Source organism: Eurypyga helias, unplaced genomic scaffold (assembly GCF_000690775.1).
Source record: "Eurypyga helias isolate BGI_N326 unplaced genomic scaffold, ASM69077v1 scaffold27297, whole genome shotgun sequence".
Lineage (NCBI taxonomy): Eukaryota > Metazoa > Chordata > Aves > Eurypygiformes > Eurypygidae > Eurypyga > Eurypyga helias.
This window is the reverse complement of record NW_010260199.1, coordinates 1-16,616: the sequence shown is the minus strand read 5'-3', so window position 1 is coordinate 16,616 and position 16,616 is coordinate 1. Positions and strand designations below refer to the sequence as shown.

Sequence of the window (16,616 nt, the reverse complement as noted above, 5' to 3'; positions counted from 1 at the left end):
GCCGGCGCAGCAGCAGCCCAGGAGGGCTGCGAGGGTGGCAGAGCCTTGCCCTTCCTTTGCCAGTAGAGCTGCCCCTCTGGGAGAAAAGGGGTGGGAGCTCAGCCCCCTGCTCTGGGGAGTCCTGGGGGTGGGATGGGGTGGCTCAGGCAGAGGATGGCACTGCTTGGAGAGGACGCTGCCCGTGCTGGGTGGTACCTGTACTGATGCTGTGCTGGGCTAGGCTCTGTAGCTGGGCTTGCTGCTGCTCCCCACGCCCCGCCAACCCAAAGACATAGGCGAGTAGCGCCTGCGTGTAGGGGTTGTCCGTGGCCGAAGCCTCCAGGCATTGCAGGGCTGAGCTCACCTTCGGGTCCTGGCACGGCACTGGAGTCAGGAGGCAGCCCACGGCTGTGGGCATCGCTCAGACTCTAGTTCTGCGCAGTGAGAGCGGGTGCCCCCAGGTCTGGGTGGGAGGTGGACTCCCTGCCCCAGCACGTGTCCTCACCCTACCAGCCCCCTTGGAAAGATGGGGTCATCCTCACCAATGGGGACAGCCCCAGCTCCAGCATCGAAGCGGTGACATAAGCCGACAGCGAGAGCTCGTCCGAGACACCACCCTACAAAGGGGACAGCGGGAGACGGGTCTGGCTGTGCCACGCAACCAGCACGGGGACTCCCCCACTGCCTAGACCACACACCGGGGACATGCTGGGGCCAAGTTGGCTCCGGCCATGTGTCCCCATGTCCCACTCCACTGACCCACCTGCAGGGCGTTGTTGAAGAGCTTCCCCACGCTGCGGAAGCAGCCCGTCTCCCGCTGCTGCTTCTGCAGCCAGCGCAGCGCGTCTGTGATGTGCCGCTCCTCGATGGCCATGTAGGCTCTGGCTTGCCCGAAGGACTTGAGAACAAACGCTGTCAGCCTGTGAGCCCGAGAGACATGGGAGGGATGGGTGAGCAGGGCTGGGGTACGCTTGGCGGCCAGGGGGTCCCGGGATGGCTGATCCCCAGAAGGATGCTGCTGCACAGCCTGCCTGAGCCTTGGCGGTCCCTCACCAGGTGTTCCCGCTGGTATCACTCTTCCCAAAGGCACTGTACGAGCCGTCGCTGTGTTTGTAGAGCAGCTCTCGCTGGTATCCTGGGGGAGGAGGAGGGGATGAGGCTTTACACCATGGTCTTTTTACACCCCTGGGGGACCCAGAGGCAGCCTGGAGCCCAGACTCACCCCGCAGCACAGGTAGAAAATGGGAAGGGGTGATGGGGTGGGGTGGTGTCCCTCAGCAGCAAGGCAGGCTGGGACAGGAGAGGAGGGGAACGGGGACGCTCACCGCTCTGCAGGAAGCCCTGCGCCTTGGCACGGATGTCGGGGTGCAGCTGCCCGCTTTTCTCCAGGTACTGCTGGATGTAGATGTTGGGGGCGAAGCGGACCATGTTCTGCTCCCCACAGCCATAGGGCATGGCCAGGAGGCGGTACAGGTTCTGCACACCGTTGCCCATAATGTCACCTGTCCCAGGTGAGGAGCACTGTCATCAGCTGTGTCCCCTGTATTCCCTCCCACCTCAGCTTCGGGTGGTCCCATGTCCTGCTGAGCTTGCACCATGGAGCTCTGCACCCTCCATGTCCTCAGTCATCCTCCGTGCCTGCCTGTCCCTTACCCATTATGGTGACGTGGGCCCGCTGGGAGCCCTCCAGGATGTTTGCAGGAACCTCCAGGGAGATTTCTTCAGCAGCTGTGGGGATGGAGGGTAACAACAGTGGGGATGGACCCTTCCTCCTGGCCTGGCCCCATGGTACCCTCACCCACCCCCTTTCTGCCCTGATCCTCTGAAGGCTGAGGTGGGACACGTCAACTGGGAGCCTCTGTGGACCCTGGGCCTTGGCTCCCCTGGCCTGGAGGCCCTTGTGACCAGTGTCCCTGCCCCATGTCTCCGTGTCACTGCTGGACACTCCAAGCTGGTCCTACCTTCCTGGCAGAGCAGGGAGTTGTGTGCCTTCTCCACCAGGATCCCGCCAGGCTGTAAGGAAGCAGCATCAGAGTGGGTCAGGAGAAGGGACCGGCCGTGTCCCCTTGTCCCCCAGCGTCGTACACCAGGCTGGGGGCTGGTGCTGTCCCACTCCCAGTCCTCCCGCTGCACACCAAGGGCTGCTTAGATCCTGTCCACCCATCCCACTTTCCTCCTCCATATCCCATCTGACCTGCACCAACAAGGGCTTTATCACGGTGTCCACGCGCCCTTGGGCTGGCACCACAGGCATCTCATTGCCACAGAGCTCCATGGAGCTGAGGGCCTGGGTGCTGATGGTGATGTTCACCTCCCCTGCAGATGCAAGCAGGGCACTCAGTCCGCACAAAGCCCCCAGCCCACACTACCGCCTCACTGATTTTTATCAACCCTGGGGCTTTGTATGGGGCTGGCTGGGTTGGGATAGGGACCTCCATGTTGAGGAGCATTGCTGGGACGCAATGGGGAGGGTGAGAGTGGAGCGGAGCAGATCTTCCCAGGTGGTATTGCATCAACTCCCATGTTCCCTGCCCACTCCATCCCCTGAGGGGTTCCCCAGGAAGAAGGGCAGAGGGTTCCATACCCAGGCTGGTGGCTCGCATGCCCCACCGGAAGGTCCTCGCTTCATCTGCGCAGATGCAACCACCATACACCTCATCTGCACTCGCCGACACCTCCAGCTCTGCAGACTCTGCCAGCGTCACCCGAACCTGCCGGACCATGGCCATCAGCCCCCGCCAGACCCTAGACCCAGGGTCCCCTCCCCGGCCCCACTCACCCGCAGGCACTGTCGCAGATAGTTGAAGACGGTGGCCACGAGGGTGAAGGCTTCATGGCGGACCACAGCGTAGGGCAGCGCCAGCTCCACGAAGAAGGGCTTGAAGGCCGTGAGGGTGGTGGAAGGGGCCAGCCCCAAGCCCTGCGGTGCCGTGCAGAACATCCCAGCTTCCCACTGGGTGATGGTATCGGGCACTGTCACTGTCACCTCCTCAGAGCCCCCATCCCTGTGGGGTGGAGAACATCGTGACACCATCCCACCGCATCCACCCACAGCTGGTGCCATCCCCAGCTGGGCTGGCTCTCTTCCTATGGGAGAAGGAGCCATTCTGAGGTCCCCAAACTCCCTCCATGTAGGAGGAGAGGTGGGGAGAGGACCAGCTCCATGGGGACCATCCTCGCTCACCCCACAGGGACCAGGTCCCACAGCCACGTCTCTGGGAAATATGTCCGGGTTTCCGATGGCTCTTCATGTTCAGCGATTTCTTGGACACCACTACCTACTTTTTGGACATCAGTTTGTTTCCACGCATAGGTGACAAAAGAATCAAAGCCACCTGGAAAAGGCAGAGCAGAAGTTAGGGTCCACAGGTGTCTGCATCTCAGTTGGACCTCGCCCACAGGCAGCCCAAAAGTGACCCCTTTTCAATCCTCTTCCATCTCTTTGATGCCAAGTGTATTTTCAGGATGGCTCCAAGTTCCCGTGAGCACACGGGAGACAGGACTGGGCACCAGCTCTTTGCTCTCTTCTCCCGAGGGGGCTCAGCAGAGCGAGCAAGCCGAGGGATGTGCTGACCTCTTGGACCTTGGGGACCCGCCATCCCAGGAAAGCCAATCACCCCTTTGCAAACATCACTGGTCTTGGCGTTGGTGAAAAGTTTCAGTGCTGCATTCTGTGAAAAAGAAAAGAGGTTGTCCTTCTCCAAAACCCAGCAGGAGAAATATCCCCATCCCAGAAGTAAACAGTCACAGAGCTGCAGAAGACAAGTGGGCAACGGTCAAAGCCTGGGATGTATGGGAAAGTCCTTTGCCACCAGTGTGGATTTCACAGGATACTGCTGTGCTTTGCTGGCACCCTGAGCAACCCACAGCCAGCTCCTTGATGAGGAGGAAACAGGAGGCACAGGCAGGCAAGGCCTCTACCTTAAATAACTTGTAGGTGTCCATCTGGGAATTCCTCCGCAAAGAATGTAAGTGATGCCTCCTTGGAGGGTGAAAGAAGTCTCGCTGTCTCGGTACAAGTGGGATGGTTGGAATGCCGAAGTCAGGGGGATAGTCCCAAGAAAATTCTGAACAGGGTGGTTGGTCCTGAATGCTTCTGGGGTAGTCAAATTCAGGGAGTACTTTGTAGACCTGGGAATAAACACATTAGGTATAAAACCAGCCAGGCACCTACCCCCTGCCCAGGAGTGGGACTGCCCAGGAGTTCATGGCTCCAAGTTCTGTAGGGGAGGTCCAGCCAATGCTCTTGCCCCTCATCCCCAGCTGCTCCCTGGGGCTGCAGAAGGGGCCCTGGGCAGTGCCACCACTCACCGCCTCTGTGTTGAGCTCAGCCTCGGGCTTCAAGAGCAGCACGCTGCGGTCCACAGCACGGATGGCACACAGGGATCCTGGAGCAGCCTTCAGCTCCAGCTGCAACGCTGAGCCGGGCAGAGCCCTGCCCTTCGAAAAAGCCATCTTCACCTGGGGAGGGACAGGGTCATCAGGGGGAAAGGGCAGGGGGGAGCCACCTCCCATGGAGGAGCATGACCAAGCCGTGGAGGTCTCTTCTAGACAAAGATAAAATTGAGCTCAAGGGTTTCGGGATCAAGGCATGGGTTACAGAGCCTGTGATGGTGTGATACATCTGGAGCAGGATGGAGCTCAGGGCATGCACCTACGGACAAGCCATGGTGTGATAGCCCCATCTCCAGCAACTTCATCTCACCTTGTTGGGAAAGCACTTGGCCACCTTGAGCTCGGTGCTGTCAGCCACCATCTCACCGTTGGGCAGCACCGTGTAGCCCAGCACCTTGGCCGTGGGTGCCAGCTCGGGGCCGATGGGCAGCTCCAGGGAGAAGGAGCCTCTCAGCCCTGGACCGTGGGGAAGGAGGGGAGATGAGGACCAGGCACAGAGAGCAGAGCCCTGCACAGCCTGTCCATGCCTGTGGACCTACCAGCCTCTTGAGGCAGCTCTCTCCTGAAGACAGTGGCAATGGTCCCCTTGGCCAGGACCTGCAGAGGAGGAGATGGAACAACTAAACTTGTTGTTGAACAGGGAACCAAAATGCCCTGATGGAGAATGGACCCAAGGGCGAGTGTCAGGATGGTTTTTGACCTTGACCAGTCTCCAAACCCCCCATGTCTCCCATTGGCACGCAGGTCCAACAGTGCCAGCAGACACCTTGACTAACAGCTGTAGGTCTCTCGGTCTAGCCAGGACAGATTGCTCATTGTCTTGTCCTCAGGGACACAGCCATGAACACAGCCACCCTAACACCCGCTGCCCAACCTCCCACAGCTTGGGGCTCACCAGGAAGACCACGTCCAGGCTTTCCAATTCAGCCCCCAAGGCCTCCTTGCTGAAGATGTAGTCCACCCAGAGCTTCTGAGGCTGGCCACAGGGCAGCTCGCTCTCCAGCTGGCGGATCCGCAGGAAGCTCCTGCTTGCTGAAAAGAAGGGCCTGAGGTACATGTAGGCATCTTGGTAGACAGATGTTGAGCCGTCGTTCTGGGTGTGAGCTGTCTTGTTGACATCACCCTGAGTGATGGAGGTAGAAATCAGGATGGTGGAGCCATCCAGCAACCTGCAAGGTGCTGGTTCCAGAGCAAGGCATTGCTGAGGCAGGCTTGGAGAGGTCCTATCACAGTACTGCTGGAAAAAGCAGCACAGGGACCCCCAAGGGCTGGGAGTTGGGTCACTTACACGCAGAGAGACCGTGCCACTCCAACCAGAGGTCTCCAGCTCGAAGGAGGCTCTCCCTGCTCTGTCTGTCAGGAAGGTCTGCCGCGTGTCTTTTCCTCCCCAGCTAACGACGAGCAGGAGCTGCTTCTGTGGCAGCACGGAGCCATCGGCTCCCTTCAGCAACATCTGCACTGGGAGTGAAGGCAACATGCCCCAGATTGGGCTGCAGGAATGGGGCACAGGGCAGGGGCAGGAGAGCAGCGTTGGGGGTCAGTGGGACCACGATTGTGCACAGGAGGGTGCAGGGGAGCCCTGTGGGTTGTGGGGACACCCCCATTACCGTCCCAGTGTAGTGAATGCCAGGCTTGTAGAAATCATCAGTATTTTCAAAGGTGACGGTGAGGATTTCGGGTAAAAACTTGCAGCTCTTGGTGTTTTTCAGCTCCAGCCCTGTGGAGAGGGAGTGGGGAGCTGAGGATGTTGCAGGATGTTGCTGCCAGCTCCCCTGTCAGGGTGCAGAAAAGGTTCCTGCACATTTTAGGTTTTCCTTCTGCAGCTGGCAGCTTTGAGCTTTTGAGCACAGTTCACACCTCCTACAAGAGGAGCAAAGCCTCTAGGGCAGGTTTTAGACATAAAGCCATGGCCCAGCTGGCTGTAGAGTCTTCTCAAAAGGTGCTTCACCAAAGGACCATGATGCAGGCCCACCTCAGTGCCAGTGGGCCTGGGACAACCCTAGTCTTCTCCTTTTTCTCTGAAGCAAGCCACTGGTGGTCATCCTGGTGGGACTGAGTGGTGGGTGAGGTGGATTATCTCAAAGAACAAAGTCACGCCACCAGAATGGGCGAAATCACTCCCTTGCATCCTAAGGACTCGACTCCCTGCTAGCCATGGCATCAGGAGAGTTGCTGAAGGGTGGTTTTGTCTCCTGGTCAGAACCAGGAGTACTGCCTGGCTCACACCCCACCTGCACCCGGTCCCCGTACACATGCACCTCAGAGTCACAGCGTTGCTTTTGGGCTTCCCCAGAGAAGATCAATACCCACGTGCATTTGAGTGCAAGCAGGGATGAATGCAACGCCCATTCCCAAGCAGGAGAGCACTGCTGTCCCTACCTGTCCCATCCTCCACCAGCGATGCCTGGACTTGGAGTTGCTTCTGGTACCTGGAGCTGGTCAGGCTGAAGGCAGACAACAAAACCTCTGTCGAAAAGCAGCCGTTCTTCTCGGTCTGGAGGGAGAGAGCCAGCCCCGTTAGCAGCAGTCTCAGGAAGGGGCTGTCCCAGCAGCATCCCCGCTCCCCAGCGTGCTCACCTGCCCGCTAACCTCGATGCAGTTCATCTCTTTCTGGGGGTGACTGGAAAGTATGTACACGAACCTGCTGTGCCTGAGGGGCTGGCACAAGCTGGCCTGGACCTTCCCCTGGACGGGCTTCCCGTAGGTGTACCTGTTGGGTGGGGGGTGGTGAGAGTGTTCCTGATGGACCATGTCATGTCAGATCCCTCATGCCCTCCCTCTTCCCTGTGCAGCCTGTTTTGGGCTCACCGTCCACAAATTTTCATCTGGAACTTCTGGTCCTTCTCCAGCACCACAGCGGGGAGATCAATGGTCATCTCAAACTTGGGCAGCACTGGGGGAGAAGCAAAAGGAGAGAGGGCTGTCACTCCAAGGACAATGGAGCTTGGGTGGCTGGATGTGGGGGGTAAGACATACTGCCCAGAAACACAAGCCAATATAGGCTCCCCCCCACCGTGCACCTCCCGACCACGGTCCCCACATACCATATTCCTCCACACTGAAGGAGTGTCTCTTCCCCCCCACCTCGATGGTGTACGTGCCCAGGGCTGGCTCTGCAGCCAGCGGGAGGGACAGGTCCACGATGGCCTGACGAGGGCTCATATCCCGCCACTGCGCCACGCGGTTCCCATGGGGATCCTGCACACAGGGACATATGGCGTCTGCACCCTGGGGACCCCAGCACCCCCTGATAAAACAGCCCATAACAGCATAATGCAGCCCTTATCATTAACAGCCCATAATAAGGGCTGCATTATGCTCCTCCTCTCCCAGCCATGCTGCCTTCCCAAGCCCACACTTCCCAGGAGCCCCTCTCTGCCCTCAGACTGACCTTCAGGAACACGAGGGGCAGCTGCAAGGCAAGAAGAGATGGTTAGAGGAGATGTTCATAGCCTTTCCTGGGGTCTCACCAGGATGGGGACACCTATGGAGCCATGGATGGAGTAGAGTGGGAATTTTTTGTGGGCTGCTGTAAACTTCCAGCCCTTTGGTTTTCTTTGGCATTGATGTTGAGACTGTGGGTTGGTCTGGCTGGGATTAGTGGAGGGCACTGCCGGCATGGCACGGAGAGGTGGCATCTCCTAGTGCCTTTGCAAGCAGCCAGCAATGATTCCACCTGGGAACCTCCTGCATTTCCAGAGACACAGCTGGTTGCTCAGGAGAGACTGAACTCACCTGTAATCCTGGTGTCTGATGACTTGATGGATATCAATAGCACTTTCCCTGCTTCCCATTCACCATCACTATGTCCCTAACTGAAAGCTTAAGTGGGCAAGTTCCCCTGTTCCATATTCAATTCTCTCTTTCCATACCCTGCTGAAACCTGCGTAAACAACACTGGACACTGCTGCCCCTGGGGAGCAAACACCCAGGCAGAGCTGGCTGGGGCAGGATTCCCAAGGGGAAAGGTGCTGGCTGACTCCGGCAGCTCTCACGGCTTGCCGAGACTGTAGGAGGGCCATGCAGATGAGCTCTGTCACCTCCCCGCTTCCCCAGTCCTGCTCTCACCTTCTTATTGCTGGGAGTGAAGTCTTTATCCAAAGAGACAATTCGAAACTTCACTGGAAGAAGAAACAGGGATGCAGGAGTGAGTGGTGGGTTCATGCATAGGGAGGGTGTTTCCCCATGGGGAAGGTGGATGGAAATCCACTCTGAGCTCTGCAGTGGGGCACTGCCCCCAAGCAGCACAGTCTTCAGTCTTGCCAGCATGTTCTGGCATTGCCCTGGGCCAGTGCAGGGGGTCCCAGTGCATCCTAGGATGAGCCATCCTGTTTCTGTGCAGGGTAGCACGGCTGAGCCTCCCGCCCCTCTCTCCCATCAGATCCTTCAGCCCAGAGCAGGCTAGTCCATCCTGCCCCCCCTCACCTTGCTGGCCAGGCTTGTAGACAGCCTTGTCTGTCTGTACAAAGATCCCAGGTTTCAGGGCTTTCAGCATCACCTTCTTCTTGGAGACATCCAGGGACTCTCCTTGGATTGAGACATGCAGGTCTACGATTTCCTCCTTCCCCTTGGAGGGAGCTGGAGCCTGTTGGGGGAAACACCAGGCACCAGATGAGGACAGGGCACATGCCATGGCCAAGATGCTCTGCTCAATCCCAGTGGCCCAGAGCACTCCTCGCACATCGGAACCCCTTCCCCAAGCCGGGGTCTGGGAACAAATATCCCCCCAACACTCTGCCCTAGCCTGCAGGTCTGCTACCGGGGATTATTTCAGCCACTGAATAACTGGGCTGAGTCTTGAGTCATTTGCCTGTGGGGTTGATGAGACCCTACCAAAATATGGGGAAGTCATGCCTGCTCCCATACTCCTCCAGCTGCAGAGGTGGAGGGCTGCACAGCAGTGTGGAGACCACAGCCCTGTGCTCAGAGGAGCTGGTGGGAACTGCTCTGCATGGAGGCAGTGGTGTGTCCCAGGCATTCCCTCTACGCTTCTGGCTGTGCACGGAGGGACACTTACGGGGAAGGTGATGTTCAGGTACAGGTGAGGCTCCTGGACTTTCCTCTCTAGCAGGGTGATGTTATGGGTCCCATCTGCTCTCTGCAGTTGGACGGTCACCTGGACGGGCTCTTGGAGGCCACTGAGATGGACCCACAGCATCGCTGTGTATGGATGGTAGATCACAGCAGGGAACGTGACCACGTAATGCCTGATAAGGAGAAGTGCTGGCATGAGAGATGTGGGAATGAGGCTTGATAAGCTCCTGGGTGCACAGAAACGTGTGCTGGGGTGTAGGGCCACCTCCTCCAGCCTCCCATTAACTCCCCAGCTCAGCAAGCAAAGGGTCTGCTTACACACAGGCTGCAAACCAAGCAACACCACCAATAAACCAGCCCAGAGCCACCAGCCCCAGCAGTGCCCAGGTGCCAAGCCTTTGATGCTCATGGGCAGGGACAAGCCATCAGCCTGGGCATTTCCACCCTGGCCAACAATCACATGCACAGGAAGGATTATCTCCCACCTATGCTGCCAAGGAGCCAAGACTGAATGCCCTCCCACTGGGCACAGACAGACAGACAGACACAGAGAGGGCTTACGGTGCCGCAGACACCCCAGCTGGGAGGTGCAGGATGAGCAGCAGCAGACTGGGCAGGGCAGCCGGAGGCCTCATGTCTCCAGCTGCAAATGGATGTCAGGGATGGCCACAGCCTCCTTCTCCACGTGCTGGAGTGCTGCAGACCTGCAGCTGCGCTGCTGCAGGCTCTGCAATGAGATCTCTGCTTTCCACCCAGCGAGCAAACAAGGGTTGGCAGAGGGATCTGGCATGGACCTGCAGATATAGCCAGGGCAATGTTTACCATCTGCCCACAACCTCCTGGGTTCAAGGCTTGGACAGATTTTTGCAATTTGAGGAAAGGGGCCCATAGGTTATAGAGGTTCAAAACCAGGGGACTCACCCACACACCAGTTTGCTGGGAAATGATAGCGGGAACGAGTTCCCCAAATGAGAGTAAGCAGCACATCATGAGAACAGCCTGTGAGTTGGGGGCAATTTCTCAGAAAGGCTTGTTTCCACGTATTTTGAATTTAGCCGAAAGTAGCTATCCGGGCTGATTTCAGGTCTCAGGCTGTCTTTTTGCCTGGTTTTCTCCAATTTCATCACATCAGTTATGGGCACAGGAGCAGGACAGCGTTCGGCTGTCATACCAGTGCCACCTGCTCTCGTTCCTCCGAGCACTGTGCCTGGGAGTGGGACACTGGCCGGGGCATGGGCTGAGTTGCCTCTTCCTGTCCTGGTGGGAATTTGGGGAAGTTGAGGCAGCTCCACAACAGCTACACAGTGTCCTGAGTGCATCCCCTGTTCCAGGGTGTTGTAGTCCCCTTCCCTTTGGGGACATGGGGACAGGTGGAGGCAGCTCTGTGGGAAGCCATGGATGGGGCTGACCCCTTGAGCTCCTGTCCCCACACTCCTGTCCCTGCTTGGGTGTTGCTGGATGTGGGCCTTTGCTCACCTCCCTGCCCCACACGGTGTCGGTGTCCAGAGGAGGATGGTACCCACCACCCCTATGAACACAAGGGGGGGGAATGGCCCCAAGCCCGTCCTTGCACCCCAGGATGGGACAGGGGTCAGTGCCCCACCAGGCATCCTGGGGATGGTGCAACATGCCAAGGAGATTGGGGCCACTGGCACAGCGAGCCCTTTGGAGCATGGGGCAGGATGCAGTGGGGGCCATGAGCAGCATGGACAAGGGGAGATCGATATGGGAGCAGTGGTGGCCTCTGCCTCTCCGAGTGGTGCCTGTGGGGTCGCCAGGGGGAAACACTGCATGGGGGAGTTGTCATTAGGTGCTGCTGGTGGCTTTGGAGCAGGACATGGAGTGCGCTGTCCCCCAGCCCTTCCTGAGCAGGCACCACTGACCCCACGTTGTACTGTTTCTTCTGCTGCCTCGTCGCCCATGCACTGAATGCTCCCCGTGGTTTGGTCTCTGCTCTTTACACTCAGCAAAGGGAAGGTATGGCTCTGCTGACACATCATGAAGGCAGACAGGAACGCTGACCCTAATGAAGTCTATTTTGGGACACAGATCTGGCTTTGGTCAGGGGTGGTGGCAAAGAGCCTGAAGGAAAGAAGCTTTCTTGCAAGAAAAACATTTTGCCACTTCCACTTCCCTTATCTCACTTGCATTTTTCTTTATTTTCCAGCCTGGCTGAGCAGGGACAGGTGCAGGGCTGTGCTCGGGGCAGCTCTGAGCAGCCTCTCCCTGCCCAGCCACCTGCCTTGCACTGATCTCCAAAGGAAGCTCCCTGGGGCAGCCCCCGACCCACACAGGGTGACAGGGCTGCTGAGGAGTGGGGCTGAGATTCAGAGTTCTGTCTCAATGATGTTGCTGCAGGCTCCTGCCGGGTCAGGTGAAAGGGATGTAGTGGCAGGGATGGGAAGAGGCTGCCAGCCCTTGAGACCACGGCTGTCGATGGGGTCAGGAGCAGAGGGACAGCCAGGCAGCTGCGATTTTCCTTCACATCGGTCTTGAAGCCTTTAAAACCAAGAATATGGCATGTATGAGACCGAGATCAGAGTCAGCCATCCCTTCTCTGTTCCAGAAATGTCTCCTCTCCTCTGACAAACACCCCACCTGAACCCCATCCCCACCAGCAGCCCAGAAGCTCTGACAGACCAGGAGGGCTCAGGACCACCCAGGCCAAGCAAAACTGTCCTGGGAGCAGCCCCATGCATGGTGTGATGAGAGGAGAAAACCAAACATCAGTGGCCTCACATCTACCACTCTCACCCCAAAAGGGAAGGGAAAGCACCATCCCACTGACAGCACCTACACAAGGACACACTCTCGCTGTGCGCTGGGTGCTGATGCTCTCCCCACACCCTGAAGCACCCACAGGCACCATCCAGCCTGGCCAAGGGATGGGGAGATGCTCTGCTCCACTCTGGGGCCAACAACTTTGGCTGCAGCTCTCGTCCCAGCAAGGGGAGGGTGCAAGCCCACTGCCTCATTCTGCTCACCTGCACTGTCAGGAGTTCCGTGTCGGTGTCCATGTGTCCATGGGCAAGCACCACGGGCATCTCGGTGCCACAGAGCTTCTCCGAGTGCAGGGCCTTGGCGATGACTGTGACATTCACCTCCCCTGTGGAGTCAGATGTTGGATGTTACTGTGACAATCTTGGGGCTGGCTTCAGCTCAGAGCCATCTTGGGGAGACGGGGAAGGAGGAGGGTGCAATGGGACCGGAAAATGGAGGGAAGAAGCTGGAAAGTGGAGAAGGGAAAGGGGAGAGAGGGGAGGGGAGAGGGAGCTGGGGGCAGAGGAAAGGACCAGAAAAGCAGTGACAAAGAGGAGTTTTACAAGACATCTTCCCCCTCCCCAGCTGTTTCCCATCCCCTCCATACCCAGGCTGCTGGCTCGCACACCCCACTGAAATGTCCTTTCTTCATTCGCGCAGACACAGTCTCTGTGCGCCCCATCCTCGCCCCCTGACACCTCCAGCTCTGCCAGCTCCACCAGCATAACCTGAACCTGCCGGACCATGGCCATGGCTCCATCAGCCCCTGCCAGACCCCAAGTCCAGGACCCCCTCTCCAGCCCCACTCACCCACAGGCACTGCTGCAAGTGGTTGGAGACGGTGGCCATGAGGGTGAAGGCTTCATGGCGGACCACAGCGTAGGGCAGCGCCAGCTCCACGAAGAAGGGCTTGAAGGCCGTGAGGGTGGTGGAAGGGGCCAGCCCAAAGCCCTGCGGTGCCGTGCAGAACATCCCAATTTCCCACTCCATGGTGGTATTGGGCACCATCACTGTCACGTCTGCAGACCCCCCATCCCTGCGGGGTGGTAGAAAATGGACAGGCCTTGCAGGCTGGGTCTGATGAGCAGAGCCAGCAGAAGGAACATGCCACCCCCCTTCCTCTAGGTGCTGGGGACCATCAATAGCCATCACTTGGGCAGAGGCACCATCAGTGCTCTTATCTCTTATGGCATCCCCTGTCTACAGGACTCAGTCTGCCCCAGTCTCTCCTGGGGTTGGTGCAGAGCTCTAAGGGAAGGGGTTGGACATGTCTCAGTCTCACTCCTGGATACATGGACACCAAAACGGATGTCTGGGTGCTGCACTCAGAGGTGAAGCTGATGCAATCAGGGCAGTCCCATGGCTTGAGGTCTGCTTGGGGTCCTTACTCACCCCACAGGGACCAGCTCCCACAGCCACGTCCCCAAGAAATACATATTTGTCCCTGTGTCCTGCATGACACTGTCATCCTCCTCCAGGCCTGCTCCTGCAAACAGGGCCACGACTTGACTGTGCTGCCAGAAAGGACGGAAGGAGGCAGGATCCCCACCGCCCTTTTGCAGCCACCGGGTCAGCTGTTAGATACTCGCCTGAGGAGTCTAAAAGGCTTTCGTGTCTTTGGAGCTGGATGTCTGGTTCACAGCCCAGATGAGCATTGGTGGCAATTTTCAAACCTGCATCCTGAAACATGACATGTAAGAGAGAATAGCACCATGTGGAAGCCCAGAGGTACCAGAACGTCCTTCCACCCATCTCTGACACAAGGAATTGACATGTCTGTAAAGATCCATGCCAGAACAGGGCTCCCAAAGATCAGTAAGCCCCGCTGCAATGAGAGTGCAGGAGTGGAATATCTGTGCCAACGGAAGCAGCTGCACCAGGCACAGTTGGGAAAGGTCTGGTGGATCTGCTCTGCCAGCTCCATTCCCAAACACCCCCGACCCCTGCGTTCGCTGCCAGTGGAAGACACGCACACCCAGAAAGCAGGGGAATGCCAGGACGATCTATGCTGTTTGCTCCAAGCCCAGATTTGTGATGGGAAGAGCAGAGCTTAGCCCCATCCCTGTGAAATGCCATTGTGCCTGGACTGATGGATGCATTTCACGTCTGTCCTTGGCTGGTGAAGCGAGAGGCAGAGCATGTTATTTGGGGGCTGTAAGAGCATGGTTCATGAGCACAGACATGAGCTGGGTGAAGGACCGGGTGCCCCCAGCACCTGGAGTAATCCTTCCTGGGAGGAAGAGGAGTGTGAGGTAGGAGGTCTCATACCATAATGTGGCAGTAGGGTGTTGTTAAGATTTTAGACACCAGAACCTCCCTGCGCCACAGCCTGCGGCGGCATTCTCTCCCGCCACTCCCTGGCGCATCATAGCAGTTAATGGCTGGACGTATTCCCATCCCAAATCCGCTATTTATCCCACAGTTGTATTCTTCGTCTTCAAAATGAGAGGTTTGTTCAGGAAACTTCGGCAGTAAGTTATAGACCTAAACCAAACGTGAACTTTGGGTGAGGAAAACATGAAACGCTCCTGGGCCTAGCTCCCTCCCCTTTTGCCCCTGGAACCACCCTGTAGCTTCTGCCCCTCCCCAGTCATCACAGTGATGCTGCCCTGCCACCGGCCCCTCTGCTGGGACCCACCACTGCCCCATCTCTCTTCTCCCCAAAGCACGGCATGTTCTCCGCTGCCCACACCCTCTCTTCAAGATTTCCACCCCAGGAGGCACCAGGGAGCAATTCTGCAGCTCATCCCCCTCAGTCTCCAAAGCACAATCTCCTCTGAAAAGCCCCAAAGTCCATGAGTACCAGGGGCTCGCTGGGGGCTTCTGGACACTCAGTATTCATCCTGAAGAGGCAACTCCCCCAAGGTCCACTAAAATGGGGGACAGTGGAAAGAAACTGCTGTCCCCATGCCCCACCCATGGGTCCCTCGGGAAGGGCTCATTGCGGAAAAGGACAGCCCAGCTTTGACATTACTCCAGACTCACTGTGCTGGGGCTGAGCTTGACCGGGGAACCAGAGGACTGCGTGTGTTGATCCACAGTGTAGATGGTGCAGAGCGACCCTGGGGAAGCTTGCACCTTCAGGCGGAGTTGTGAGCCCACCAGAGCCCTCTGCTCCAAGGACAGAGTCACCTGGAGAGGGGAAGCCTTTGGGTTAGGGCAGAGGGGGGCTGGTCCCAGGGAGGACCTTTGTGCCGCAGCGTGAACCCAAGCGCCAGTGGAGGATGGAGAGTGAGGACTAAGATCAAAACCAAAGGATGGCTTGCAGCAGCAACAGGAATGGGAGAGGAAGGAAACCCCTCCGTGAAAGGAGAGTCTGGGACCTGCCAGTTGCAGGGGGTGAGGAAAGGCTCTGCTGAAGAGCAAAGTTCAGTGCCCACATCTCACCACCAGGCCTGGCAGCAGCACCCTGACTCCGTCAGCCCTGTCTCACCTTGTTGGGAAAGCACTTGGCCACCTTGAGCTCGGTGCTGTCAGCCACCATCTCACCGTTGGGCAGCACCGTGTAGCCCAGCACTTTGGCCGTGGGTGCCAGCTCGGGGCCGATGGGCAGCTCCAGGGAGAAGGAGCCTCTCAGCCCTGGACCGTGGGGAAGGAGGGGAGATGAGGACCAGGCACAGAGAGCAGAGCCCTGCACAGCCTGTCCATGTCTGTGGACCTACCAGCCTCTTGAGGCAGCTCTCTCCTGAAGACAGTGGCAATGGTCCCCTTGGCCAGGACCTGCAGAGGAGGAGATGGGGACAAGGAAGCGGATGCTGAGTAGGGAGGGAACTGTCACAAGCAGATGAAAGGGAGGATGTGGGGGATTCTCAGGGAGACATTATTAGAGCAGCATCCTGCAGGAGGGATGGAAATGGTGTCCCAAGGCCTTACAGCCCCAGGGTCCATCCCTGAGTCCTGAACGCAAGAGTACCTGCCCGGGGTTGGCTGGAAATGGCTTTGTCTGGAGGGGAAGACTTAGCCCCACACCCTGGACAGCATCATTCTCCTCCCCTGAGCTCTGCCCTTCATGCATAACCTCCCATCTCTCCCCAGGTGAAGGCTCACAAGTAAGACCACGTCCAGACTCTGCTGCTTGATCCCCTCGACATTCTCATCAAAGAAGTAATCCACCAAGAGCCTCTGGGGCTGGCCGCAAGGCAGCTTCCTTTTCACCCTGTGGATCCTCAGGAAGCTTTTGTAGTCCGAATAGAGGAGATTCAGGGAGCGAGTGACACTTCGATACTTGAGATGCTCCTTGCCTTCATGCTCCGAGGCTGGTGGGTAATCCTTGAGCTCACCCTGAGGAAGGGAAATTGAGGCTCTCAACGACAAAGATCAGCTCAGCAGCAGAGCATGTAGGGGTGGAAAGGCACTCTGCAGCCGCAACTACTGCGTGCTTGGCTGTGACATTCCTGCAGGAGCATGCCAAGAAACACAGTCCAGCTGCTGGGTTCAGCCAGGAAAGG

General features: G+C 57.9%; 1 protein-coding gene across 1 annotated transcript in view; it reads right to left on the bottom strand.

Moving 5' to 3' along the window:
- Positions 1–16,449, bottom strand: part of LOC104512110 (alpha-2-macroglobulin-like protein 1) — a gene marked incomplete at both ends in the record, with an annotated part of 17,683 nt that extends 1,234 nt beyond the window's left edge. Inside the window, 36 exons of the mRNA XM_010154960.1 lie at positions 61–76; positions 196–352; positions 522–596; positions 743–899; positions 1,033–1,114; positions 1,305–1,481; positions 1,633–1,707; positions 1,923–1,992; positions 2,174–2,295; positions 2,564–2,690; positions 2,759–2,984; positions 3,164–3,314; positions 3,554–3,650; positions 3,997–4,110; positions 4,291–4,440; positions 4,685–4,830; positions 4,914–4,971; positions 5,270–5,497; positions 5,663–5,827; positions 5,982–6,091; positions 6,754–6,868; positions 6,952–7,084; positions 7,183–7,267; positions 7,419–7,572; positions 7,766–7,786; positions 8,443–8,495; positions 8,800–8,959; positions 9,392–9,472; positions 12,393–12,514; positions 12,776–12,902; positions 12,979–13,204; positions 13,561–13,682; positions 15,154–15,300; positions 15,602–15,747; positions 15,831–15,888; positions 16,216–16,449. Coding sequence (XP_010153262.1) covers positions 61–76; positions 196–352; positions 522–596; positions 743–899; positions 1,033–1,114; positions 1,305–1,481; positions 1,633–1,707; positions 1,923–1,992; positions 2,174–2,295; positions 2,564–2,690; positions 2,759–2,984; positions 3,164–3,314; positions 3,554–3,650; positions 3,997–4,110; positions 4,291–4,440; positions 4,685–4,830; positions 4,914–4,971; positions 5,270–5,497; positions 5,663–5,827; positions 5,982–6,091; positions 6,754–6,868; positions 6,952–7,084; positions 7,183–7,267; positions 7,419–7,572; positions 7,766–7,786; positions 8,443–8,495; positions 8,800–8,959; positions 9,392–9,472; positions 12,393–12,514; positions 12,776–12,902; positions 12,979–13,204; positions 13,561–13,682; positions 15,154–15,300; positions 15,602–15,747; positions 15,831–15,888; positions 16,216–16,449 — 4,487 coding nt within the window. The remainder of the gene's footprint in view (positions 1–60; positions 77–195; positions 353–521; positions 597–742; positions 900–1,032; positions 1,115–1,304; positions 1,482–1,632; positions 1,708–1,922; positions 1,993–2,173; positions 2,296–2,563; positions 2,691–2,758; positions 2,985–3,163; positions 3,315–3,553; positions 3,651–3,996; positions 4,111–4,290; positions 4,441–4,684; positions 4,831–4,913; positions 4,972–5,269; positions 5,498–5,662; positions 5,828–5,981; positions 6,092–6,753; positions 6,869–6,951; positions 7,085–7,182; positions 7,268–7,418; positions 7,573–7,765; positions 7,787–8,442; positions 8,496–8,799; positions 8,960–9,391; positions 9,473–12,392; positions 12,515–12,775; positions 12,903–12,978; positions 13,205–13,560; positions 13,683–15,153; positions 15,301–15,601; positions 15,748–15,830; positions 15,889–16,215) is intronic.
- Positions 16,450–16,616: the final 167 nt, after the last annotated feature.